The sequence below is a fragment of the Mycteria americana genome, chromosome 1, assembly GCF_035582795.1.
Source record: "Mycteria americana isolate JAX WOST 10 ecotype Jacksonville Zoo and Gardens chromosome 1, USCA_MyAme_1.0, whole genome shotgun sequence".
NCBI classification, from domain to species: Eukaryota; Metazoa; Chordata; class Aves; order Ciconiiformes; family Ciconiidae; genus Mycteria; species Mycteria americana.
In genome coordinates this window covers 119,760,806-119,787,620 of record NC_134365.1, presented here as the reverse complement: position 1 = coordinate 119,787,620, position 26,815 = coordinate 119,760,806, and the positions used below count along the sequence as shown (strand labels likewise).

General features: G+C 36.7%; 1 protein-coding gene across 10 annotated transcripts in view; it reads right to left on the bottom strand.

Moving 5' to 3' along the window:
• The window catches only part of ITSN1 (intersectin 1), a 144,954-nt gene that overhangs the window by 26,924 nt on the left and 91,215 nt on the right, over positions 1 to 26,815 (bottom strand). For all 10 annotated transcript variants that reach the window (XR_012777950.1, XM_075517835.1, XM_075517885.1 and 7 more), the window contains 8 exons: positions 21,763 to 22,007; positions 19,999 to 20,158; positions 18,920 to 19,125; positions 18,145 to 18,227; positions 15,756 to 15,922; positions 8,863 to 8,908; positions 3,947 to 4,068; positions 677 to 794 (listed from right to left, as the gene is read on the bottom strand). Coding sequence is in view for 9 of the 10 variants with exons in the window: in XM_075517835.1 (XP_075373950.1) it covers positions 677 to 794; positions 3,947 to 4,068; positions 8,863 to 8,908; positions 15,756 to 15,922; positions 18,145 to 18,227; positions 18,920 to 19,125; positions 19,999 to 20,158; positions 21,763 to 22,007 (1,147 nt within the window). In the remaining variant the exon portion in view is untranslated. The remainder of the gene's footprint in view (positions 1 to 676; positions 795 to 3,946; positions 4,069 to 8,862; positions 8,909 to 15,755; positions 15,923 to 18,144; positions 18,228 to 18,919; positions 19,126 to 19,998; positions 20,159 to 21,762; positions 22,008 to 26,815) is intronic.

Genomic DNA, 26,815 nt, shown 5'->3' with positions numbered 1-26,815 from the left:
TGATGGACAAGAATCCTCTTTACTTAGTACTACACCAACTCACAAGCCCAAAATGGTTCAAGACTGAAACAGTCGCAAGGAATGAACTTTTTGTTCTCAGTCTTCTGCCTAGCTTTATACCTTGCAGTAGACTGACAGGACTGTTTGATATTCCCTGTGGTGAAGCTATAACAAATAGCTTTAAAAATATAATGGTCTATTGCTCTTGTATCCTTTCATAAACCTTAAAATAAGTAGCTATACAGGACAAAAAGCTACATCTTCATTTGAGTGGTTTTCTCACACTTCACCTTAGGAAAAATAAAAGGTTCTGAATGAGAGGTGCCTCAACAGCTAAGCCCATGGACCATCCTGAACCTTTAAAACCTCCTTTACTACAATTAGTGCAAACAAATAGGACTGATAATTTGAATGTTTTACTCTAAGATGTAATGTCACGGATGGCTTTTTAGCAGTCAACAGTTCATACCTGAGGGACTACCACCATAAATATACAACACCAATTGCATGTTTTTCTCATTTAAAAGAAAAACAATTAAAATGAAGAATTTAACCAAAGTGACTTGTATAACAGATACTAAATGTCCTACTGAATGTCCATAATTATTTTTAGAAGTCCTATTGTAAATGATACACATTACAAAAGCAACTTTTTTAATGCAGCCACACTGCTTACCTGAAGGTAATGCTGTCGATTTAGGTAGCTCGGTTGGTGTAGTTTTACTGGTACCAGGGCTCAGAAGTTTTACATAATTAGCAGGGAACCATCCTATCTGCCGTTTTTTCCCTCGTGCCTAGTAAAAAAACAATTCTTTTAAGAGGATTAAGCACATCAATAGATCCTTAGACAAGGTAATTCAGCCAATATTTTAACTACTTGCAGTCACACTGACTATTTTAGAATAAGAAAAAATGCATTTTATAAGGAACAAGTCAGCTATTTTTGTGGCAATAGTTTAATATTATGATACTTCTATTACATGAAGTAAGCTTTCATAATATATAAACGGTAGTTTATAATATCTAAACAGTAGTTATTTACTACTAATTTGAGTGATTTTTCACTTAACAGTGTTCCTACTTTGTGTGCTTTACAATTAATACTACAACCCTGATTCTTCTGAAAGATTTCTCCTGATTCTGTTTAAACCATAACTCTAGAATATTAGGCTAGCTATTGCATTAATGAGTGGCAGCATTTAAATGCTTTTTCATTATGCAAAGAATTGCATTTAAATAGATACCTAGATTGTGATAGTTTAAGTAGATTAAGAATCCCAATTACCTCTTTTCTTTTAAAGAAACAGTATCTAAACTTTTTAATAGTCTCTCGTGCCCAAACAACAGACAGAGTATAAACATATGTCACATTAACCAAGTACTAGAAGAACAGCAAAACATTATGGCAAGAAAAAACGGGCAAAGTTTGGATTCAAATGCAAAATCCCAAAGCCAGATTCCAATAAAACAAAAATTAAGCTTTGGCAACTACAAATACACATGGGTAGACACAGTCCAAATAACCCTAAGTAACAGATGTTAAGGTTTTGGAAAGTACACTAGATGTTCTCATGTCTATCTAACAAGAGAACATCAGTACCAAAACGTGGTGCACACATGTATTAGTGTGCGTGTGGTCCATGTGTGTGTGCTGAGAGAGCAGCAGGTTACCATACACCTGGCCTACAGCAGCGCTCTACAGTTTGTAACGCAGCTGCAATGAGTCACTGTCAGAGACAGGATATTGGGACAGACGAACTGCAGGTCCGATCCAGTGTGACAAAGCTTATGTCACCAAAGCAGGATAGGAATTTGACAGAAACTGCATCCTGTTATTTCGCCAACTGCATTGTTCATTGCAAATAAAATCAGAAGAAAAATCCTTACTGTAAGAAAGGTTACTCTAAAACTTTGAATCAAAGCTCAGCTTCTAAATCTATTAAATCTATGCTAAGAATTACTTTAACTATTTATTCTCTTTTTGTGTTGTTAGAATAAGGTTGGAATTTTGGGCATGTAGAATTTTGCCTTTAAAAACAAAATAGATGTTAATTTTAGTGAGAAAAAAAAAGTAATCTAACACATACTATTCTTTAACTGCTTCCTTCCCTCTTTTTCTTTACTGAAAAAGAAAGCACTTGATCTAAAGTGTAAAGAAAGCACTTGATCTAAAGAGTATCTAGATCATTAATTTTAAGATATTCTGGAAGACTGCATTAAACCCAGCAATGCAATGCTTCACACATTTGCCTTATTTTACCTTCACGCTGACCCCTAAGACAAGTATCATCAAAATTTACTTAAGGCTGAAACTGGACTGTACATAATACTTCTAAAAAATCCGCCTCTTGGAAATTAAATCCATAAAGAAAGTCAATATTAGTGCCCTTCTCCAAATCTTGTCATCATTTCACTACTTTGTGGGGGGGTTGCTGCTTTTACTTTTAATCATTTCCTCAATCCATTTCACCATACTGCTGCATTAGCCTTTGTGCTCACATAACAAAGGAGCAAGAACTAGTATTACAGTGTTGGAAAGGAGAATGAAAAGAATAGGTAGGGGACTGCTAATGAAGAAAAAAACAACTTGTAAAACCATATGTAAGATAGTAAGGTATCCAAAGCCACATATGAGTATTTACACAACCAAAAATTAATTTTTAAAAAAACCCTCATGTTAGCTGCTAAGTGGTAATTGCGACCGCTCTTACCCAGTGAAGCTTATTTTCTATCTTAAAATACATTTAGTGTGAGACTCTTTAAAGCTACAAGTTAACAACAACATAAAGGTTAGTGAGAATGAAAACCAAAGCAATGCTGGAAGATGATTTCTCCATAAAAGATGAAAAAATATCACTAGGAAAGGCAAAAAGGGCAGGTAGTAATGTGGAAAAAATATTTGAGTTAGTTTGAGCATCTGCATTGCAAAAATAAATCAATTACATTCTTTCATGTAATAGTCCCTATTAAAAAAACAAAACCAAACAAAACCTCATTCAGTGGTACTGGAGAGGGGAGAAAAAAAAAAAAAAAGCTTTGCCACTGAAAGTCATTGAGAATCTTCTACTCTTAAAAAAACCTGGTTAAAATATTTTATGATCTATTATCTTCTAATACAACACTAAAGCTCTCTCCTATCTGATGCTTGCAAAAGACACCATTCTTTTCACTCTTCTACATTAAATTGAGCTGTTGCTGAGATGGGGCCCTCAGACTGGTATTCTACACTGTCACATTCATTAAGCAACCTGAAAAAGTGGTGGCCATCTTACAAAAACCACTGCTGTAAAATACTTCTCAATCTTTCAACAAAAGGCCAAACTTTTGGCTGAAGCAATTTAGAAAGCTTCTTAGGAAGACATTCAGGACTGCACACCCCAGTATTTCTTCTGCTTTCGGAGTGCACACAGGTATCAGCTGATCCAAATGTACATGATATGCGTGGTCACTATTGAAACGGGATGTACAAGTAGACCCTTGCCACTTAACCCAACAGTCCCATGCACACCTGTTGCATGGCTGGGTTTCCCCACCACCTGACATGACAACTGCTTTTTGGCTCACATGAAGCAGCCTACTGGACACAAAACTGGGAAGATTCAAAAGCAGCCAAAACAATACGCCCTAAAATCCACTCCTTTCCTATATCTGAAGGGCCTCCAGGAAAACGTACAAGGGAGTGGACTGCAGGCTGGGTCTGATTCATGAGATGGGTATCCTTGACTTACAATGAGGCACAATGGCTTCCTCCTGCTGTCCTCCAAAGTTATTTCAAGTTCAAGGAATTGGAATGTATGCATATTTTTGTAAAGGCATTTTATTTGTAAATGCTTAATTGCAGAACATTTAAAAAATTATTTATCATTGATGCTTTCATCATTTTGAACTATTAAAAAATTACAATTTTTTTAATACGGAATTTTATTTCAAAAAAACAGTAACTAACTTGGAGCTCTCCTTCCCACCAGCCACCTGGATTCTTCTTTCTGATAAGAATCAACTGACCAGGAGCAAGAGTGAGCTGTTCTGGACCCGTTGCTGTGTAAGAGGCAATAACTTGGGCAATTTCTGTTGAAGTGGGGGAAGAAAAAAAAAGTTAATTTGGAAAAACCCGAACACATTATATACAACATTAACTCTGCTATTATCACTGGCATAATATATCCATTTTGTATTTCTTTCCATAAAATTGTTATGTATTTATGTAGTTCCATGAAAACATATGGTAATTATAAAACAGATCAGAAGTTCATAGCACTACAGGAAAAAAACAGAGGTGCAGCAGCTCTATGGGTAGGATATAAAAAATATTTGAAATAGAGAAGAATAATAATGACCATCATTAGAGCTATATGGCTCTTAAAATCAAATGTCATAATACTGTTTTCCAATAAATACATTTTTGTAGCATCAATTTGGACTAAGCTCCCTAAAAAGAGGAGATACATGTTGATGACAATATAATGAAGAAGTTGCAGTAACAGAGGTGCAAACTAATGAAGGCCTGCAGAAAATTTTTCACCACCAGACTAGACAAAACAATGAATGCTTTCAAAATGTAACAAAAAGGATTTATTTTGAGATCTTTATTCCATGAACATTAATACAAAACTGGTGCCTTATTTGATCACCTACCAGCATGAATCTGACTGAGAGCAACTGTGAGCTTCCAATTATCTCTCCATTAAATTAGCCGAAGTAGACAATGCAGTTTACTCCATTTTACAGTGGTTGTGGAAAGACAGATGATAACTTAGTCACCACAAAGACTGGCAAGGTTAACCCACTTGGACCAATTTGAACTGACGAGAGCTTATAAGCGGCTTGTAGGTATTTTGATGTCCTACTGACAGCTTTTAAGTCAGGTTTAGCATGTCATCAAACCATGTTTAGGGTGAGGGAGAACATGTTTAATACTATGATAACTGGCAACCTTTTGTAAACAGAGGATGGTAGATTTGGGAACTTTTTAGCTTTTGGTAAGCTAAACCCTTTTAGGCTGCTACATTTACGTAGTGCCTTTTTAGTCATGAGTTAAGGGGAATCTGTGGGGAATTTTTTTTTAGCCTTCATTTAGTTGTAAAGGATCTCAGACAGCCAAAGCAGCACAAAATTAGTGTTGTTACTGCTGAAAACTCCACTTTAGGATCCCAGTAGACAGTCATTCGTCACTTAAGTATTCTCCTCAACAGAATGATCTAGGAGTTGTTGTTTTTTGGGGGGATGGGGAATTTGGTTTTTTGTTTTTATGAAAAACCTTTCTTGGAATAATAAATTCTGACCCTGTGTTTAAGACAAAGGAGGTTTTTATTTGGCAATACATCAAATAAAATTGGGGACCATCAAACAGTCAATGTGGGCACTGAGTTTGAGTAGTTATGTTTGTGGTCTAAGACTATCCTAGAACAAGCCCACAGCAGAGCCAGTAGTACAAGATCACAGAAATGTGTGTCAACTGCTTTAGTGCAAAGACAGTCAGCTTAATTTAAAACCTCAGCAATTATCTGATCATAGGTCAATACGCTGCTTGAGATTTTAGCTTTTATTTGAAAATCTTGATAAAAAAATCTGTATCAGTTATTTTCATTTATGATTACTGTTTGCATATATTTTCAATCTAGTCTATCCTAAAAAGCTGGCACTGGAAGACTACACAGAAAAAGGTCACATCTGCCATCAGTTTGTCCCTTTATAAAGCAGCAGAAAGCAATGCGACAATGAGTGTGAGGTGGATTAGTGGTCAACACAGCAACAACAGCAAAAGGGACTGAGGCTGAAGGGAGCGAGTACACAGAGGTGGTCTCCAGCTTTCTCATGGGCAGCCGTACTAAGAAAGTAACACAGTGCTGGGCACCATCCTACTTGGCCCTCTCTGTCAACAAGCGCCAAACTTCCTGTGGCCAAGAGAAACAGCAGAGGCACTCAGTAACAACACATCACCCACAGGCTGGGAAAGGAGGGGGGAATCTGCTGGTAAGGCAGAGAAAGGGAGCAATCATTGAAAAGGCAGTTGTAGGCAGAGGAAGCCACAAAGCCAACTCCCTTGAAACAGAGGGAGGTTTTGTTGCAGGGAAGAAATAACAAAGTGATTTGAAGATTGCCAGGAAAACGACCAGATGGTTTACTTAAAATTTAGAGGAAAAGTATGATTAGGAAAATTAAAAATGGTCAGAGGGGCACTCAAGATGTAAATGAACAACATAAGGAGGATGAAGAAGCAGAGAGATGACAAGCAATCTGAGATCACTGCAAATGATGACACATGCAGAATTAATGACAACAGAACCTCCCTCAAGATAACCCAAAGAGGGGAGAGAGAGGCACACAGAGGCACACACAGGCAGGAAAAGGTGGAACCAAATAGGTGATGAAAAAGCCAGTAGCTGAGAGTTAGAAAGATGCTTTAAATCTGGATCTGGAACTTAGCGCACGAAGTGTGAAAGCAGAAGACAGAAGAAAGAATTTCTAAGTAAAATATAGTAGGTGATGATAGGAGAGCAGAAAGGTTTACATAGAGAAAAGCCAGCAGCAGCACAGTCTGTCCCGTATGAAGGCAAAGCAAGCAAGATATTTGGCAGGAAACATGACTATACTGCTAGAAAGTCTGCAAGCTCCCTGCATTTGCAGGTTTTTCCACAGTATCATATTAATTTCTCCACCCTAGAGCCATTCAGGAGGCAAAATGAACACAAGCAAACAAATTAATGGGAGGAGTTTGTCAAAATAAATTATTTTTTTAAAAAATCAGGCAAAACCCTCTCTCACTACCATGGTAATTATAGTATTCAGTATATCATACTGAGAGCGCAAAAATCTTATACCTTACATCTCTCTCAGAACAAGAAATTTCTCATTTTTATCTACAAAAAGGTGATTTACAAGGCTCCAAGTATCAGATATCCTCTTTCACCAACCAGCAGCACAAAGAATTTTTACTGTGGACTGTGTGTTAAATGTTACGATATGAATTACAAGTTTAACATTCAGCTCTTGCATGTCACAGAGAAGCAGAAAGTTAGAGAAAACAACTCAGCAAAAAAAGTAAAAAAAAAAAAAAAAGAAATAGCTTTCCTTCCAGGAAGGACTTTTAAATTTTGATTTAAGTATTGAATTACTGAGATGCGATCCAATTCAATTATAGTTCAGGCCAAAAAATGTGGCCTCTACTAAAACAGGTACATTTAGAAAAAGAAATAAATGCTTTCTCACAGATATAATTGTCCTCATATTGCTGCTTAAATTCACAAAGAGAGTGGTTTCTTTTCCCTTGCTTTTCAACACACACTGTTACCAACTCCCACCCACTCGTCCTGCTGCTTCTAGAATAAACAGGAATATTTCACCTCGTTCATTAGCATTTCACTTACATTGGCTGAGCACTTGCAGCTCATTTATAGCAAAAACATCCATGAATCTCCTTGCTGAAAAATAGGCAGGACTGTTCCCAAACTGTTCTTAAACTCCAAAAGATTCTGAACACACCTTTTGTCAACATCCCTCCAGTCTCTACTTCACTGAAAGTTAGAATCCAGGAGACCAGCGATTATAAGGCTGGTACTCTAGGCTGAAGTCTTGCCATCCACCATTCTCCCACGCGTGGAAAAAGCAGGCAGACCTATCAGCATCTTCTCACTATTCCTACCACGTATCACTTCTAGAGGTTTTCCAGATCTCTGTTCTTGTCTGCCTCTCTCGCGCTTTGTATCTATTAACACAACTATTTTTAATCATGTAAGTTAGAATGTAAAGTATGTAAAGAATGTAAAATGTATGTAAAGAATGTAAAATGCAAATGTAAGTTAGAAAAGGCAGGAGTAGTTTACTTTCAAGCCCTTCTTTCCATAGATGGATCAGTAAGATTTGACAAGAGCAGCCCATTGCTCATATGTCACAGTAAGCCAAATGAAGTTGGGGCTGCTGCAATCTACTCTCCCCGCTTCCTCTTACACACTAACACAGTGAACCAGTTCAGGGAGACAGAGCGAAACCTCCTCCCCACAAAACAAAATATGGATATGCATGTGTGTGTGTATGGAAATAAGGCAAGATTTGGTAGACCACATCTTTGAACCACCTCACTGTGCAACTGAACAAGCCTCAGAGAAAGGGAAAGAACAGAAGCATGGAGCACCCCCTATTTACTTTGGTTCAAGCTCAATGCAAAGTCATCTCTTTGGTACAAAAGCAAATAAATATACTGAGGGAAAAAAACCAGATGTCTTCTGGAAAGTTTGCAAATGCCTGCCAGTGGCAGAGAATGCACTTTTCTAATGATCTTTGGAAATACAATGGCTGTTTGGAAGGATAGCCCCCACCACCTCAAGAGCCAGGGGACCTCTTTCTAGCCAAAAAGGAACCTGCAACATGGTCTTCTGCAATACAACCAGGCTTGACAGGCAATAAGCTACACAGCATGAATACAAAGTATGTGCTCTTGAAAATGAGAAGCAGGCACAAGAGCTTACAAAGTCCATGTATACCATATTGTGTAGCATTCTAGGCAAAATGCTGTAAAACCACAAGAGTAAGAATGTATACTTCAATTTTCAGAGGCAATAGCAAATTTGGGCTTTTTGTAGGTTTCCACTGTTCTGTTCAGCAATCTATCATGAAGTTTACACTCATTTTTCAGCAAGCAGATTTTTATTCTCTAGCTACATGATACTTAGTGATTGATACATGCTAGATAGAATGATTGACAGATTATGCATTATTTTATTATAGACAACTGTTTTCATCAGTGCAAACTACTACAAAATGACCAAGAGCAAATATAATTTATTTTCACAGAAAAGATTTTGTTGCCATTGAACTTAAGGACTTAAGAACAGATATAAGGTGCTGTCACAGTATATGACTCACCAGGTTTCTTCCCTAAGCTTCCCGTTTTTCCAGCTGCTCCAGGAGCCTTGAAATAGAAAGTAAGATGTAAGTTTAGCACTCATATTTATTTCTCCAGTATATGAAAATTATTTCCTGTGCTTCACTTTAACACACTAAACAAGGATGTTAGTAAAAAACTTTCACAGGAAGATTCTATTCTTACAGAAACCCTTAATATTTTAGATGGCAATTAAAACATAGGAATAAATAACAAGCAGTGTATGGAAGTGGATGACTAACTATATAAATGTGTAGACTTCTTTCCTGAACTTTTCTTCCTTTCATGGACTGCAAATACCAATGTAATTCCAAATTACATAGCATTTGAAGTATAAATCTGTATATCTACAGAATGTGAATTCTGTCAAGTTAAAACAACATTCTGTAGAGTTGGGTTGCAAATATGCCTAAAAAGCTAACTGGACATAATTATTTCAATACTGTCCATACTATGGTTCTAAAATTTCACATATGGCACATTAGCAGGGTCAGTGTAGTTACTGCATCTTTAACATGAGTCATCTGAACTTTGTAGGTGGTGTGTGCTGCAGTAGTAAAAGACCCACCACCATTTTTATGGCCAACTGAGAGCACAGCACACTGAATAGCAAGGTGCCATCTATCTGTAGCTATTTCCTCTGAACCTAGATGGGGTGAGATGAGGGATGAACATCATCATCATCCAGGCCAAGAGATGTGCAAGAAAAGCCTTTGAACAGCCACAAGAAATCCACCAAGCAGTGAAATTAGTTCAGTTCTGTTATGTATAGGAAAACAGTGATACTGAAAGATGAAATTTAACATGAAAAGCTTTCATAATTTACAAACTCAAAGTTCTCTTCCTGAAAAAAAAAATTTAAAAAATCTTTTTCTTTGAGGCCACTGGTTATTTGGGAAGAGTCATCTTCATTTATTTATTTTAATGCACTCACAGGTCTACTAATATACGTGCAATTACAGTATTCAAAACGGTGTGTGGTCTCAACTCTGCCCCTTGCACAGCCCACTTCCTCAGTCATCTTCCAACCCTTTTAGTCACCACCCTGTCTAGGAAAGCTTCCCCCTGCCCGCTAAATAATTACTTCAGTTTCTTCCCAGTACATTGCCAGTCTTATCTTCTACAATAAAAAGGCTTGATATGGATAACAGCAACATAACAAATCTAAACTGTAGTTTGGTCAGAAATGTTGAATAACCATAAGTATCCTCTTGTCTTCAAGCAAGGCTCACAACACTTCCTTCTCCCCTCAACTTCTCCTTTAGGATCCTCCTTACAAACTTGGGAGTCTACATCAAATGACCTGAAGGTTTTCACAGAATCCCAATTTCTCTATGGAAAAGAACAGTTTAATCTTCAATATTCTCCGTATTAACTTGATGCTTTGAAAACTTGGGGATTCTGGCAGAAACTAATATAAGGAGTAACTAAAAAACTAGTTAAATGACCAAGAGAACAGGGCCATTTAAAAAACGCGTATTGGTTTTGAATACCTCTACAAAATAGATTATTAGATAGACCTTCAATCTGTCTTGAAGATTATGTAGCTGCTGTAAGACATTTTGAACATCTTTCAGAAAAGCTACTAAAGAAGCCTGATCTTTCAGACTGAATCATAACACCTCACAACACTGTATTAGTCAAGCCAACCCCATCTAACAACAGCAGAAAGCCCAGCAGAGTTGGCATTGCCTACCTCACAAGCTGTAACTGTTACTGGAAGGTAAGAGTGGGGATGAGAAGATTTATTTATTTATTTTAATTTGGCACCAAAGCATCATACAGACATCTAGTATACCATGCTTCTCCTTGACATTTTGCACCTTAAATTTTGGGAAGGACTGTGGAAAGTGGATGCTTTAAGCTAAATGATACTTGGATACCGCTGTCTCAGTGCTACTTTCTTCTTATTGTAAAAGATTGATTATAGTTACTTTCTACAAGGCCAGCAAATCTTCCTTTCTTCCCTATGTTCCTTTCTTTTCAGTTCTCCACCTTTTTCTACAACCACTGTGACCTATATTAACAAAAAACATGAAACAGGAAAGCATCATAGAGAGATCAGATACAAAGACTAAGTTTAGGTCTGGGGACAAGGAGAAGATGGTCCAGACAAAATGACTGAGAGTCCATCGACAGTCCCAAGTAAGGAAGATTAAAAGGTGTGGAACCAAAGGTGACAACTGGCACTGATACGGTAATATTAGGAATTAATTCTACTTTGGAAAGTGTTTCCGACAGAGAAACACCCTCCCCCCTCCTCAATAACGAACAAGTGTTTGGACCTTCAGAGAGCACACTCCTTCAAAATTTCACTTAGTCAACATCCATGTTGCCAGATTAGGAGCATACGGACAGATAAAACAGGCTGTGACACCGTATCTTTACAGTTGACTGGTAAACATATAGAGATTATTTTAAGAGAGACGCTTCAAAATCACCTTGACCAGACTAAGTCTGAATTCCGTTTGAGGATTCTCTGAATCCCTGGTAAAAAAAAGCAGAAGAAATACATAGAGAAGTCCTGCAGTACTTAATAAATAACTAAATTAATAAATAATGCACTTAAGATGTACCCAGCTTCTGGCCCACTCAGTAGATGGAGAAGTATTTTCTATTCTTCCTGTTGAGAGAAACACAGTGGAGAGGACTTACCCCATTCTCTTTCCCTTTTATACACCTGAGACACTAACTGCCTTTGAGGATATTTTGTGACAAGTGATAAAGTCTCTTGAAACAGTACAGTAGAACTTGTTTTGCTAATTTAATAAAACACAGCAGTAGACTTGCCAATTGTGTTGTATAGTAAGACCCTTAGAATTCAGATTAAATAAATTCAGATCATTATTATTTTCAGAACATGCACGCAAAGTTTGGTAACTAGAGGTGTCTAAATTTTTGTGTTTCCATGTCCACTGTATGAGCTCCGTACCTTATGCAGAGGTAATTATCACCAGTCTCGGAGAAAGACAGGGTAGAATAAAAAAACCTGTTACAGATCTGTATCTATCTACCTCAATGTAAGGAAAACTCTGAGAATGGACCATGAACGAGTGTCATTTATCTGAAGAACAAAGACTTTCACTCTGTCAATAAGCTGAAACTTTAAGGAACAGGAAATAGTTTAATTTAGCAGCTGGAGGTGAATGGGTAGCCTGGGACTAGGTACAGAAGAACAGATTCAAAAAAATTTCTTCTGATGTATAAATCATTGATATTTTGACGCTTACAACCATTTCTACAAACTCTATGCTTGCTGTTGAAAGATCAGCACTGCCTTACTTTTTCTTCAGGCCTAAGTCAATAGTGCAGAACACATTAAATTAATTTACTCTTTTAGTAACATTTTCCACAATCAGCCAGCTGTCCAAGCACAGCGGCACATCTGAAAGCTAACAGACAGCCGCTATTGAGAAATCCTTTGTAAAAACTGGCTCTGTGAACAAGCTGAATAGCAAAACACTGTACGTGTAATGGCAATTATCCACTTGGAACAAGAAATATGTCCTGCGGGGCATATGAATCACTTTATGAAAATAAACATCCCGGATATCAAGATCTCTGTGAGCTCTGTGCTTTTTCCTCCCTCTCTCATCAAGATTTTATCTGAAGATGTGATTTTCACCAGCAAAAAGGGCAGCTGGAGCACTTTTTGATGAACTGCACTTAGCTGTTTCAGCCCCAGACAAGTTGAGATCAGAGAAACATCAAATTGACCTCTCTAATAAAAATAGTTTTCAGTATTAAATGTCTATTTCTGACTTCTCTACAAAGAAGATTTGCCAATATGTGTTCCTGTCTCTCACCAGACAGGACAAGCATCCAGTCCTTAAAGGCACACAAAAGGCAGCTCTGCACATCTGAATGTAAATTCCAAGGTTTTGAGACTAAACTGTGTTGAGAATATCTTAAGGGAAAACAAAAACAGTTCCTTCACAAAAATTCAAAGGAAACTTAACATTTACTAACAAGAATGTAGCTGAGGTTAAGTAACTAATTAGTAACTATTGCTATCTACCTATGAAACAGGCCTCACAGGGTTTTAGGAGGCTGACAGTGCAAGTTCCCGCTCATCAACTACAATACAAACTTACAGGTAATATAAAGAGACTTAGGGCACAGTTTCATGATCACAAGATATTCCACAGGTTAGGCAATTATCTGTACATTTGTTCCTATACCTCCATGGGGCAAGCCACCATCTTTTTCATGCATGTGAAGAATTACTGGCAGGGCTGAACTATGATCCACATCCTGGACTGCAAAAAGGAGTGCTTTTCTTAACCAGGTAAATTCCCCGATACAGACCTACAAACACCTCCGCTGCCACAACTGAAGGGATGTTGCACCACTCAGAGGAGAATCAAGCTGCTAGACTTGGGGACAGAGAGTCAGAATTTCTTGTCTGGACTCTCACTGAGCTCTGTTGTCAGGGTAAACCGATACTGTGCCTAACACCACAACTTACTACTGTCCAAAATTTACTCTAATTGTCAAAAAGACAAGCTAGCCTGCTGTGATGGGCTCCATAGGGCTACAGCTACAACGCTTCTGCTAACTGAACCATTAAGTACTCCTCTTCTAGTCTAGGACCTGATCTAACTTTATGTGCTGCTCCATAGTCACTAGATTTGACGCAACTGAAAGGTAGGAATGAGCAGAGGCATATCCAAAACCATATACTAAACATAAAGTATGATGTTTTGCTTCTGAAATGAAGTATTTAACACAAAAGCCAGCTAAGAATGCAGTTCAAAACCAGCGTAAGCTAATCTAAGCAGATGCTGAGGCAATCTCACCTCCTTCACTACTCTCCTCTGGTACTAATTCTCATACTGACATTTTTCTAACCCTTGCTGAGATGAATCAGAGTACCATCTTAGAAGTACATAGTACTTCTGCTAGACTAGTTTTCTGCTCTGCTTAGTGTCCTGAACTGGCTTATTAACAGGTCAGATGAAAGACAGTGGCAGCAAAAGTGTGGCAGGTAGGACTGTACCTGTCCACACTTAGAATGGGTTACATATGATCATTTTGTATCAGAAATAGTGTGGCCAGCAGGACTAGGGACGTGATCGTCTGCCTGTACTTGGCACTGGTGAGGCTGCACCTCAAATACTGTGTTCAGTTTTGGGCCCCTCACTACAAGAAAGACATGGAGGTGCTGGAGCGTGTCCAGAGAAGGGCAAGGAAGCTGGTGAAGGGCCTAGAGCACAAGTCTTGTGTGGAGCGGCTGAGGGAACTGGGGTTGTTTAGCCTGGAGAAAAGGAGGCTGAGGGGAGACCTTATCGCTCTCTACAACTCCCTGAAAGGAGGTTGTAGCGAGGTGGGTGTTGGTCTCTTCTCCCAAGTAACAAGTGATGGGGTGAGAGGAAATGGGCTCAAGTTGCGCCAGGGGAGGTTTAGATTAGATACGAGGAAAAATTTCTTCACCGAAAGGGTTGTCAAGCACTGGAACAGGCTGCCCGGGGAAGTGGTGGAGTCACCATCCCTGGAGGTATTTAAAAGATGTGTAGATGTGGTGCTTAGGGACATGGTGTAGTGGTGGACTTGGCAGTGCTAGGTTTGCAGTTGGACTCAATGATCTTAAAGGTCTTTTCCAACCTGAATGATTCTATGATGCTATTCTATGAAACTACAGTCTTAATGTGCACAGAAAAGTGTACCTCACAACACAAGGGAACAACTAATCAAAACTGGGACAGGACTTTTCCAGTGTAAGACTGATTAGTTCTCGAACTAGTAGTGCTAGGGACTGAAGAAAATTGTTACCTGATGCAAAATATAGGTGAGAAAAGGTTCTAAAATGTTTCTGAAAGCGATATCACAATACTATTTCTCCCAAGGACTGCAATACTAAGTATCATTAACTACAAATTTTTTCAAATCCTGTCTCAGAGGATGTTACTGAAATTTCTCTACTATCTAGACATTTATTATATAAAGGCTTTCTACAGCTATGTATTTCACTGCAGGTTTTATTCTTCGGCTTTTACACGAACAGAAATAATTTTAAGGAGTGACTTTGCTCAATCTCTATATTGCAGACACAGTCGTTCATTGAGTTGTGTCACATACACACAGAATTCAAGACTTGTGGAAAAAGCCTTACCATCTAGATTTCTAAAAATCCAGTTTTTTTACTTATTTATTTACTTTTAAAACCCCTATTATTCTTAGAGACATAAACAAAAACTCCTTCTCATCAAGAGATTAGTATTGTATTCAACTATGACTCTAAGGCTAATTCCTACTAGTAGATGAATTATCCTCTCAAACAGATGAGGAATATAAATGAGAAAACATCTTTCTTTAGAATGCCTAAAAAGAAAGAAAAAAAATTTAATACAGACATGTATTATTGGATTTTTCCAGGATAAAAATTAGGTGAAACAGAACCTCTATTATTCAATCAAGAACTTTCAAATAAATGTAGTGGTTAGCTAAGTTTTGTTGTGAAATTTGTTCCCCTTGATTGCAAGAAAACAGCAATGGGGGGAAAAAAAAGAGATAATAGACTGAAATATTACTCTTTAAATTTTTTTTTAAAATAATGGCAGTAAGATACAACTTAGTCATTAAAACTTACCTGGGGAACAAAGTAGTCATAGCTATTCTGATTTGTCTGTACAAAACTGCCAAGTGAACTATTAACATATGCAAGGTTCATTTTAATATATGATCCACAAAGTTATTTACGACATTTTGTTGTAAAATGCAGCTATTATTGTTTTCCCTTTCCAATCTCACATTCAGTAAAACTGCGAAGTATTTTTCCTTCCCTTATGATCCACTGACTTGCAACTATCACTACAACACCAAATAAAACATACCTCCCCCAGCTCAATTTTATAATATTTCAATATGTCTCTACCTCAGAATCTTTGAGTCTCACATAATTAGATGGGAAAACTCCTGATTTATCACCCAGTGTTCCTGTCCACCAGTCGCCATCTTTCTTTGTCACAAGAATCATATCACCTTGTTGAAAAGTCAGGTCTCCTTGTTCAGAACTCTCATAAGTATACATAGCAATATACTCTGTAAGAGGGAAATAAATACAGAACATGGGAAAACACTTGATAAGCTGCTCAATTATCATTTGCAAAACCTAACTAATATAATGTAGTCTATCCACGGCTAGACAGAAGACAAATGTATTAATTACTATTCATAGAAACCTCAATATTTAATGCATAAAATGGTATCTATCAGAACTAAATACAATCTATCAAAAGGCTGCTTCTGGCGGATTTTTTTTTTTTTTGTAAAATAATTTGCTAGTATAATTAAAATGTACATAAATTATTAATTTATATCAGAAACTACTCTGAAAACATGTTTCCCAATTGTTTCTGTTTTGTGCTGATGACTAGAATTTTCAGTCTTGGGGATGGAAAGTCTCAGTATCCAAATATCTGTAGATACAGTCTTCATTTTACATATGCTGCTCGGCTCTCATATACAATGAATTCTTTCATTACTTGAAGCTTTGCATGAAGGGCGCCCATCTCATTGCATGGCACACATCTCATTGCATCTTAGGCAACAGATGGCTGGGAAATGTTAAGACAAAGCCTGAATGTGTTCTGTTTTGTTAAAACACAGTCAACTACTTAGTATTCAAGTGCAAAAACACTAAAGTAGACTGATGTTGAGAAACGCAATGCATAATTCAATCACAGAACTACATGAAAAATTTTTACATAAATGATTACAAAGAAGAATTTCAGACAATTCAGTAACATTTTCTATACAACTTGATACTTTCTTATTTAACTGAGCATTATCACACCTTACATGGGCACAAACCAGATTTTTGAAGATTATATCATCTGCTTCTAGGACCAGCTCTGGACCTAAGAGCAGTTCACAATATTTCAGGAAGACTTTCATGCATAGGTAACAAAAACGTTCAAGTATTCCACTGCAGCTAGCAATTGTTCTATTTGCTTGAACACTAAATCTGACCAAGAAGCTTAGCTCGGGGAAGTTCGGCAAGAATTCAAACCACAATTACTATCCTTAATGAAAGCTAAGACATGGTTTGTCTAACAACTGCAGCTGAAGAACACGCACATCTGTTTGTGTGCACGTACACACAAACACACACATTAAATATCATAATGTACGCTATACCCATGGATTTTTTCTTAAATCCTTTAAATGTAATAGAAGATGCTAAATCCATACTTTATTATTTCTTAAAAATACAGCTTTTTTCAAATATTTTATTAAAAAGTTGTGTTCCTTTAATACAAACATATAACCTGAGATATCCCATACTTTACAAAAAAGACTTAGCATTTCTACAATTGCTTTTCCTCAAATATATAGTGAGCAAGACCAGTTGTATTTTGAAATAACTGATTATCTCACTTTCCTTGTTACATGGATCTTTACCATTTCCTCCTTTTAATTTCTGTAGTGCTCATGCCAGTGGCAAATTACATACATCAGTAACGAAAGAGACTCTTTCACTTCAAATTGTATGTAGAATTGTAGTTAAAAAACTTAAAGTGTGCTGTAGAGATTATATACATATGTTCACTTGTAACCTATATTTAGATTCATCGATTTACTCTGACTGTGATTTAAATTAACCCAGCTGACTCTGCAGTGAAGTGGATTAAGAATGCCCACACAGTCTGTTAACACAGCTCATCTGGAGACATTAACCTCCAGCTGAAGGGTGGTAACAGCCAGGAATGCAAGTCTTTTAAAACCCTTCAGAGGCCTGACAATTATCTGTCTGTGCCCCAGGCTCCATCTTTAAAAACGAGGGGTAGCCTTGACCATAAAGATCATAACATTCTATAACTGATTGTAATTTCTTTAATCAAGAGCTTTAATGAAACACTGGAAATGAGCTTTGGGTGAGATTGAGACATTTATTAACAATTCCTGACATCATGAAGTACATGTACTTAAGCACACACTAGATGTGCTTATTTGGCCCTCTGCAAAAACCCATTCCAGATCAGGAATTGTTACCAAAACATTTATACAAGAGACAGTACAAACTACAGATGATATTTTTATGGCATGTGAAATTATTTCTTCTATATGCACAACATATATAAATTCTTACTATAATAATTTTAAATCATTCTAGAGGCAAATTGATTTGCACTTCGATTTTAACAGGCCAGATTTTAAAACACTAAGATCTGATTCTAAGCTTGCTTCTGGTAATAAGCAGACTTATTCTATTTAATTACATAGTAAAATACTATTAATGTCATTCAGTATGAAATGCTTACCTTCACCTGACATAGTTGCTTTTGTTGCTGGTGATGCTACTCTTTTCAGACTAGCAGGACTTTCTGATGAACCAGAATCCATGCTTTAGGAGAAAATAACAGTTATTTAAGAAATTAAATATCTTCAGAAAAATTACTATTATATTTAACAACTAAAAAATGCATATGCATCCATAAGCAATTCCCTACATTTTAAAAGAAGAGACAGTAAATGTGCAAATTAAAGCTTTTAAGTACGATGGCCAGTCATGGTTACATTTAGGTAACTGCCTTAAATACACAAGCTTCTCCACCTCCTCTTCTCCCTCAGAAAAAAAAAAAACAAACCACAAACTAAAATCATTCTCATTTGTATTACTAATGTTAATGTTGCCTTCACATTACACAGAACCAGATTTTGATTGTTTCATCCTCCAAGAGTAATGATAAGTGATTAAGTTTTGAGGTTATTTTGGAGAAAGGTAATTTTGGAGCTGTAATTCATAAAACCCAGTACACTAATTTTTTAGTTGCAAGTCACACAAAATTAAGACCATTCATTAAGCTTTAGATCTTTTGTTGGTGATGCACAACCCAAGGAGAACTGAGGTCAGTTTTCTTATTCCTCACACGGATTTCCAGGGTTGGAAGTCAAAACCCCCCAGAAGAGAGTCATATTAAAAAAAAGCATTTTTACAGAGTAGATTCTAAACTTTAAAATTCAAGTGTGCAACTCTTCATATTTATTTAACTATTACAGTATAGAAGTAAAGTATGGTAAAAGCAAATAAAATACCTCGTTGATTTCCTAATGGGGCCTGAAATAAGCTTCACATACGATTTAGGAAACCACCCCTTTTGTCCTTGAACCTCTCCGAACCACCACATATCTTGCTGCTCCAAAACCGTGATGATATCATTTTTGTTGAAATTAAGGTGGTTGTCTTTTTTCGCTCTCCAAGGATACAAAGCCTGTGCTTGAAGCCCCTCCACTTTTTCGCCCTAATGCAGTTTTCAAAAAAGGCAGAGAGAAGTCAGTCATGCACCACCTTTCCCAAAGAAAGCTGCTTAAGGAATTATATTCTTATGCTACTTATATAGCAACAAACTACACAGACTCTCCCTCAACTGTATAAAGCAAAGTAAGTCAATTAAACTTACAAAGTAATACCAGTAACATTTACAGTCCTCCTACATTTCTATCTGTTAACACATAATCAATACAATGCAAGATTATCAGAGGTTTTGCTTAACAAGCTAAATAAAGATTTATTTATAAAAAATAAAACAATTAAGATGTACATATAATAAACCTTCATGAAGCTATTTTGGAAGGACTTCAAGTAAACTTTATGGAAAATGATGCTTTGCTGCAAGCTATTCATTGTACATTCCAACTTTTTTTTGCTCTAAGATACTAAGATATTTAGCATTTTTCAGAACGCATTAGCTTATAAGAACAACATGTTGTTCAGTTGAGGAAAAGGAAATTCCTTAACAGATGGATGGAATTCATCTGATGTGAAGCTTTGCTGTCGCTATACCACTTAACTACATAATTCACTTTGGAGTGAAGGTAATTGTCATGTGATTCAGGAAAGCCCCAAGGAAGTGACTCAACTGGCATCCTGCCAAAACATTAAGACTGGACCACCAAAATCTACAAAACCCAGCACAGAATAGCAGAACAGAAACCACTTCATGTTAAATTCTGCCACCGATTTTGCAAACGCATGTACACTACCTCTTCATCATTCCAAACTGAAATAGCTTACCTATCTCAGGAGACTATTTTAATGCGTGGTCAAGGTTCATACTTTGCTTTGCAAACGTTTGTGCTGGGTCAGAACAGTTTTAGTGAATATAGGTGCTCACCTGACCCAAGACAGGAGAGGGAGATGATCCTGTAACAGTGGCAGGCGTGAAGGCTGATCGCTGCCGCAGCTGCCCTGCACTGGGAACAGTCAAAGACGGCTGAGCTGCCCAGGCATCCCAGTTATCAGTCTCTGGTTTCTCACTAGTGTTTGTCGGCCATCTGAAAAAAAGAGAATTACGTAATTCCTACCCTTTTCAACTGAATAAAAACACTCATGCAGGAAGACTGTACAGAAAAAAATCTCTACATTCTAGGTTAATTTCTTTTAACTGAATATTCCATGAGCATCATAACTCTCAGGTGGAAGTAGTGCAATCAAACATATGCTAACAATAAATTTACCTTAAAAAGGCAATCTCTAAATACAGTTGGTTGTCCTTGCTACTTAAGGCCAGCTGTTCCTGTAATTTAGTTTCATTTCTTAGTTGTGCCCCTATATACACAGTGGAAAAAGGTAACTTAAAAAACATCATTCTCTTCAAAACTGGTTTGAAATCTTCACACCTGCATGTCACTGAACTCTCACATCCCTCTCCCTTATACATAATTTTGCTGCTTCTCATTCAAATCCTTACCTTTTTTCTTTTGCTTAAAATTATTTCCTACTGACTTCTTTCAACTCTTTTGAGTTTTATGCAACCTCTTATCCTTTTTATATTATCTCTTGTCCTTTAAAATGCCTACTAAATCTCATAATCCATATCTCTGCCTCCAAGTACTCACTTAAATGAACAAAATCCCCTGAACTCTAAGAGTGTAAACAAAGCACTTATCTTTAACCTAAGTTTTCTTTGCCTGTTGCTTGTGCTATTGGTTGGAGTAATCAATTGTTGTCCACCTAGATTGTAATAGTGTCCAAAGGCCACAACCATCCCTAACCCCTATATCATGCCAAGGACAGTATTATTAGTATAAATGTTCTGGGATTCACTTTGTATTGAAACCGAGTATTAATTTTTATGAAAAGCATGAAAGCATGCATTATCCACCTAGGGTACTTTGTCAAAAGGATGATTTATTCAAAACAATAAAATCCAGTATGTGCCAGACATCTCCAGGAAGCTCAAGATTTAGTCTTACCCTTCCCCCTCAGAAAAATGACTGTAGTAAAAGAGAAAAAGTTTAAATAACTGGAAAAGCTACTGTAACCTATCTGATGAAAATTTTGAAATAGAATATATTATGTACTGTAATATTGCACTAAGATATTTAGATTTTAATTTATAAATATGTACTACATGATCAAAAGATAAGACAATTACTTGCCCAACCCCATTTACATAGGGTTGATAATACTGCACAGAGCATTAATTTAACAAGACATCTAGGGAAGGGCACATGTTCTACTTGCATCAGTCTTATTAACGTTGTGATAAGGAATTAATAAATCATCTTTTCATGTTAACTCTGTCATTATCATATTTTGCATAATCCAAGTTGGAAACCTTCAATGAGGACTGGTGTCAACTAATTTTAGAGAAGGAAGGTGAACACCTTGGAATTTTCACCATGTCACTATCCTCACTTAGGAATGTCTCCTATTTGTGATGTGTCCTTCTGCATTGCTCAGGCAGATGGGATGGCAGCATGGTTTAAGTTCCACAAGGCTGCAATTTTAACTATTTACTATGGAAAAAATATTTTACTTCAAACAAGCTATTTTTATTTTGCAGTCTTGATACTTTGTGTTAACTGCTACCACAGTCGAATTGATTAAAAAGGACTCCACCACATTTAAGGCAATATTCACTACCCAAACATACGTTGAACTGAAGTCTGCCCAGTTATTGGCATTTGTAGTACACTCTGTAGAAGCAGGAGCTCCTAGCGATGTAGTGGTTTCATGCACAGAAACTTTAGGTGCAGTAGCTGCCTCAACTGCTGGCTTTACAGAAGCTGGAACTTCGTTTTCAGGTATTTTCTCTGCATAGTTCGCAGGGAACCATCCAGTTTTCCCCTTCAATTCTCCACCAAGCCACCCTGGCTCTCCAGTCTGGCTTTCATCCACCTGTAGATGTATTAAGTTAGAAAGTTAAGAAACATAACATATGGAATTTTTACTTAAAACAATCCATCTCATCCACAGTAATTAACTTACTCTAGTTACAGAGACATGACACCTTCATTACAAATACAAGTTCCACCTAGGCAGAATTTTGTTGTTGTTATTTAATTTACCTTTGGAGGATTATCTTGACAGCTATTCCTTCTATGGAGTATTAATAGATAAGGGAACATTCTGCAATGCAATACTTCTTTGCAATTTTTTTTTTTTTCCTTTTTTCCCCCAAGCCAAAATCAAAAGGATTTCTTGGTGATGAGGTAAAAAGTTTTATTTCAGTCCTCATGCACAAACTAAGCATGGGTTTTTAAACAGTTGCTTGAAAGTCTGTCATAGTGCAGCAGACTTGAGAGAAGTGAGTTCTCGAGAAACACATTAAATATTGGTATTTCTGGTTTAACTAACACAAAATGCAGTTTTTAACAAGTTTTCCTAGATTTTCTCTTGCAGAAAATACAACAAAAAACACAGCATATTAAAAACAACACCCATTGAACAATTCAAAACAAATCCACAGATTTGCTAACATATTTATACAAAACAATTCCATGGTAATTTTTCCTACATAAATTTGCAGGCCTCTGTTCTTTCCCCTCACTCTGATATCTTTGCCAAGCCATAAAGGGCTGGATGAAACAGGGCTATTTTTTCAGCTGTATTTTAATTCCTACTTATTGATTATTATAATCATGTTAAGCTATGATTTTGCAAATTTCACACTTTCCTGTTAACTCTTCTTAAACATTTCACACATTTGTTCTCCAAGCTCTATGGACAGACTACTGTCTTAGTCTGCTATTTCAACAGAAGTGATCAGTTTAAACTCTGTGAGCTGCACCTAACCACATTCAGCAAGAATCACAGAAGAAAAGTTAATTCACTATTGCTACCCATGGGGAATTGATACGGTGGCTAAATACCTCAAAGGAAATGTCAGTTGCAGAAACTTTTTAGAAGAAAAAATTGTATTCGGTAATAATTTTGGTAAATTTGGTGTTCTAGCTATCTGATCTCTCTGACAGGTCAAAGGCATCTCAGTTTTTAAGCAAATCCTTACATATGAATAGGGTTTGCACTTTTGACATGTAAATAACACCTACTTTGTACAACAATCTGCTGTGCTAGCTGCAGATTCCCCAGCAATGGTCAAGTCAGCAGTAAAACCAGGCCAGTAATGAAAAGTCAAATGACCAACCCTACACAGTGGCTGGTTTTTGGCAAGAATTTCCGTCATCTGTTTAGGCCAGCAGCAGTCAATATTTCAAAATACATAAGAGTTTCAAACGACAGCATAACTCAAGAGTTGACTGTGGCAGATAACAGTACAGCAGTCAGAGATGCTTAAATTTGTACTTCTAAATCACCTGACACTATTTCCTAAAAATCCATTATCAGTGTGAGTGATTTGTTGATAACAGAATGCTTTATGAGCTAAGGAATAAGAAATGGTATCCTTTTCAGTCAAAGGAGTTTTCAGTATATGACATTATACAAAAATAGCATATAGGAGCGTCTCAAGCTAGATGCTTCTACAGTTGGAAACACACCTACAAATTCACTCTATCAAAACATAACCCAATCACCTGTTTGTTTGTAGAAAAAGAAAAAAATTAGCAGCAAAAAAAATGGTGCAATGGTGCAAACTAGTCGCTCTAGACTAAAGGTGGGACCATTCTTTTGCCTAGAAGTTACTGAAACCAAAGCAGCAAAGCTTCTGCCTCTGATTGTCCCTGGACTACTCATTTGAGCTGCTGATAGATTGCTTTGCCATAGGCCAGTTGTTGACTCTTTGACTGCCTCCTATTGTAATTTGTATCCCACACCCCTCTTTTGGTGCAAAACAATCCATTATTTCTGCTTTTTGTTGGGTCCAGCTTCTGTCTCAGTCCCTATTAACTCAAAGGAAACCCAGAAATAAACGGACTACATGCTTGACCGGTTCAATGTGGTTTTACTGCAGTGCAGAGCAAAATTTCCACTGCAGCACTGAATAGGATTGTTAAAGCAGCAGTATGAGTGATGGAGGGTCACAGCAGAGAGTGAATCTTGGAAGAGAGAGAGAAATGGATTATCAGCACCTGATGCCAAACTAAATAATCTAAACAGTGATAACAGTCACATAGTTTCTACTGTCATTCAATTGGTCAGGTAGTAACTAGAATCACTAACATACAAAAGAATCAGGACTGAAAAGCCAAAAATCTGTTATAGTGATGTTCTGAAAAGGGCATCTTTGAATGAATGACAGTCATACAGAAACCACTGTGAATTTTCAGAAATAAATGTTTTGTACAAGCAGAGAAAAAAAAAAAAACTACCAAAAGGTTTTAAAAACAACCGATTTAATGTCTCTTTAGAAGACAGTTTTAAGTTAAAATAATTCAGAAAACAGCCTATTAGGATAGTGAAATTTATGCTTATTCAATCCAATTAAGTATTCTATGTATACTCATGAAAAGGCACTTCGAAGGATAATTCTAACTCTATAATTCATAAAAAAAATCTCATTTCTCAGTTATTCATATAAAATATAATTTGCATTTGTTTTTTTAGTATGGTACTGCAACTTTAAATAAATTTCTGAGCCTTTTAAAAATTCATTTGTTCTAATTTCCTTATATTTTTACACCTACTATACCCAAGTCCCTACAACAAACTATCCCAGATTATTTTTTTCCAAAATCCAACTAGACTTTAAATGTACACCTGAATAGTGAATTATAGTGTGTGTGGTTTTATTTCTTATTTATTCAACCGTACTTTAGAGTCACGGCTTACAACTACCTAGTTCCAGCAGCTGAACACAAGTGACAGGAGTAACAGCAACACAACTCTTAGCAGCAAAAGCACTAGGTCCAGTTAGTATCTCTGTCAACAGAAGGGCTGGCTTTGCAGTGACCTACTCCACTTTGACCTGGCTCGTGTATCACCAGCAGTGCATGCACACAAAAAGAGAAGCCCTGTTTTACGGTAGATATTCACTCTCCATACGAAGTCAAACCCTAATACTCTCACAAAAAGTATTTAATCAAAGCTAAACAGAGTATCATCATCTGTTTTGTTCAACTATCCGTCCATTAAATGACCATTTTCATTCTATACCACTTGTAGGCTTTTGATCTAGATATTTTGAGACTACTGGAATTCCTGTTATAATGTTGAATATAAGCTCTGCAGGCCAGAGGCCATATACTGATTACGCCTACACAGGATCTAACACAACGAGGCTGTCTATGTGTCTAATACAAAGAACATTCATTCTAACTCTCACAATCAATAACTAACAAAACTGATGAGAAATTACCAATTTGTTTTAGACTTTCCATGGAAGCTTCTTTATGAACTTCCTGTTTAACTTACATTCTCCTGCTATTAGAGCCACTACAGTTCCGTAATTCAATAATTCACCTGTATTTCATTGAATTATGCTTCAGTTTATTTAAATAAGCTGTATTATATAAAGCATTATCAGCAACAACAGAATCCATTCATCTGCTTCAAGCTGGAGCCTAACAGCAGCAAATGCCAGCAGGACTTGCTTTGTAAGAGAGCTATCCAAAGGAAAAGAATTCCATACATTGTATACATATATTCATACACATAATAGAAACTTAACTTATTGAACAGAGCCCTGAAAGAGGCATGGCTTTCTTAGCTCAGAGTATTTGTTCGCAGTCAAAAGCTTGATTAAATTATAGTTAGGATTATAAACCAATCTAGCTTACAGTGAAAGAAATTTAAAGTACATAGAAAGGTAAGAAGCAGAGAAAGCAGAAATCCAAGTTAAGAGAAAATATAAAAATCCTGTAATTAAAAAACGGAAGAATTAGAAAAAAATACAGCCCACCCCCCACACATTCTCTAAACCATTACACAAGATACATCAGTGCTACAGATAACTAACATGTACTGAAAAGTCAGGCAGAAGAAAGCCCTCCTCAAATTTGCAAATACTTTTCCTTTCAGAATAAACCCTCATCCTTCTCCCTCGTTTCCACCAAGACAGGTCTCAAGATTCATGCACAGTGTAAAAGTGCATTACACTGTTGTAAAAACTATTTACAAGCTATACATCTATTAAAGCCACAAGTCATTCTGACATAATGAATTCTGCAGTCCTGTTTACATCCAGGATTTAGGCCTGGTTCCGATGTGGGCACTCAATGCATTTGGGCTTCAGCTGGATTCTTTGCTCATGGCAGTTACAGTTTGGGTGGTATGTTCTGTACAGCTATATGATTACAGGACATGATTGCACAAGCCTGCACACACAAAGCCATTTAAAAATGTTAAAATGGTGAAGTGCTAAATTTGCCTATGTTAGAACACAGTTATTTTAAGCAATACTTATTTTGTTGCATACAGTAAACTCCTAACTGTATAGGTCAGCTTAACTACAGAGTTGCATTTATGTCATAAATTAGACACACTTTAACATGTAAGCTTGTAAATTATTACTTTCCAAAAAACGTAATCGACTCAAACCTTTTTGAACCACAGGACACGACAAACACTTAAGGACAGAGAAGAGTCTAGGAGTCCAAATGCCCATTATCAAAAGTAAGTTCTGGTCCATTGCACTTAAATTACTTTTGACAATGTGAGCTAGTTTGTTAATTTTACCCTATGTGAATTAAAAAACAAGTAAACTACATGGTAACAAAATCTGTATTTATGAAAATGAATAAATTGCATAGACTTCCTAACAGTCATATAGCACACTTACCCATTCCCTTTTAACCTCCATCAGGAAA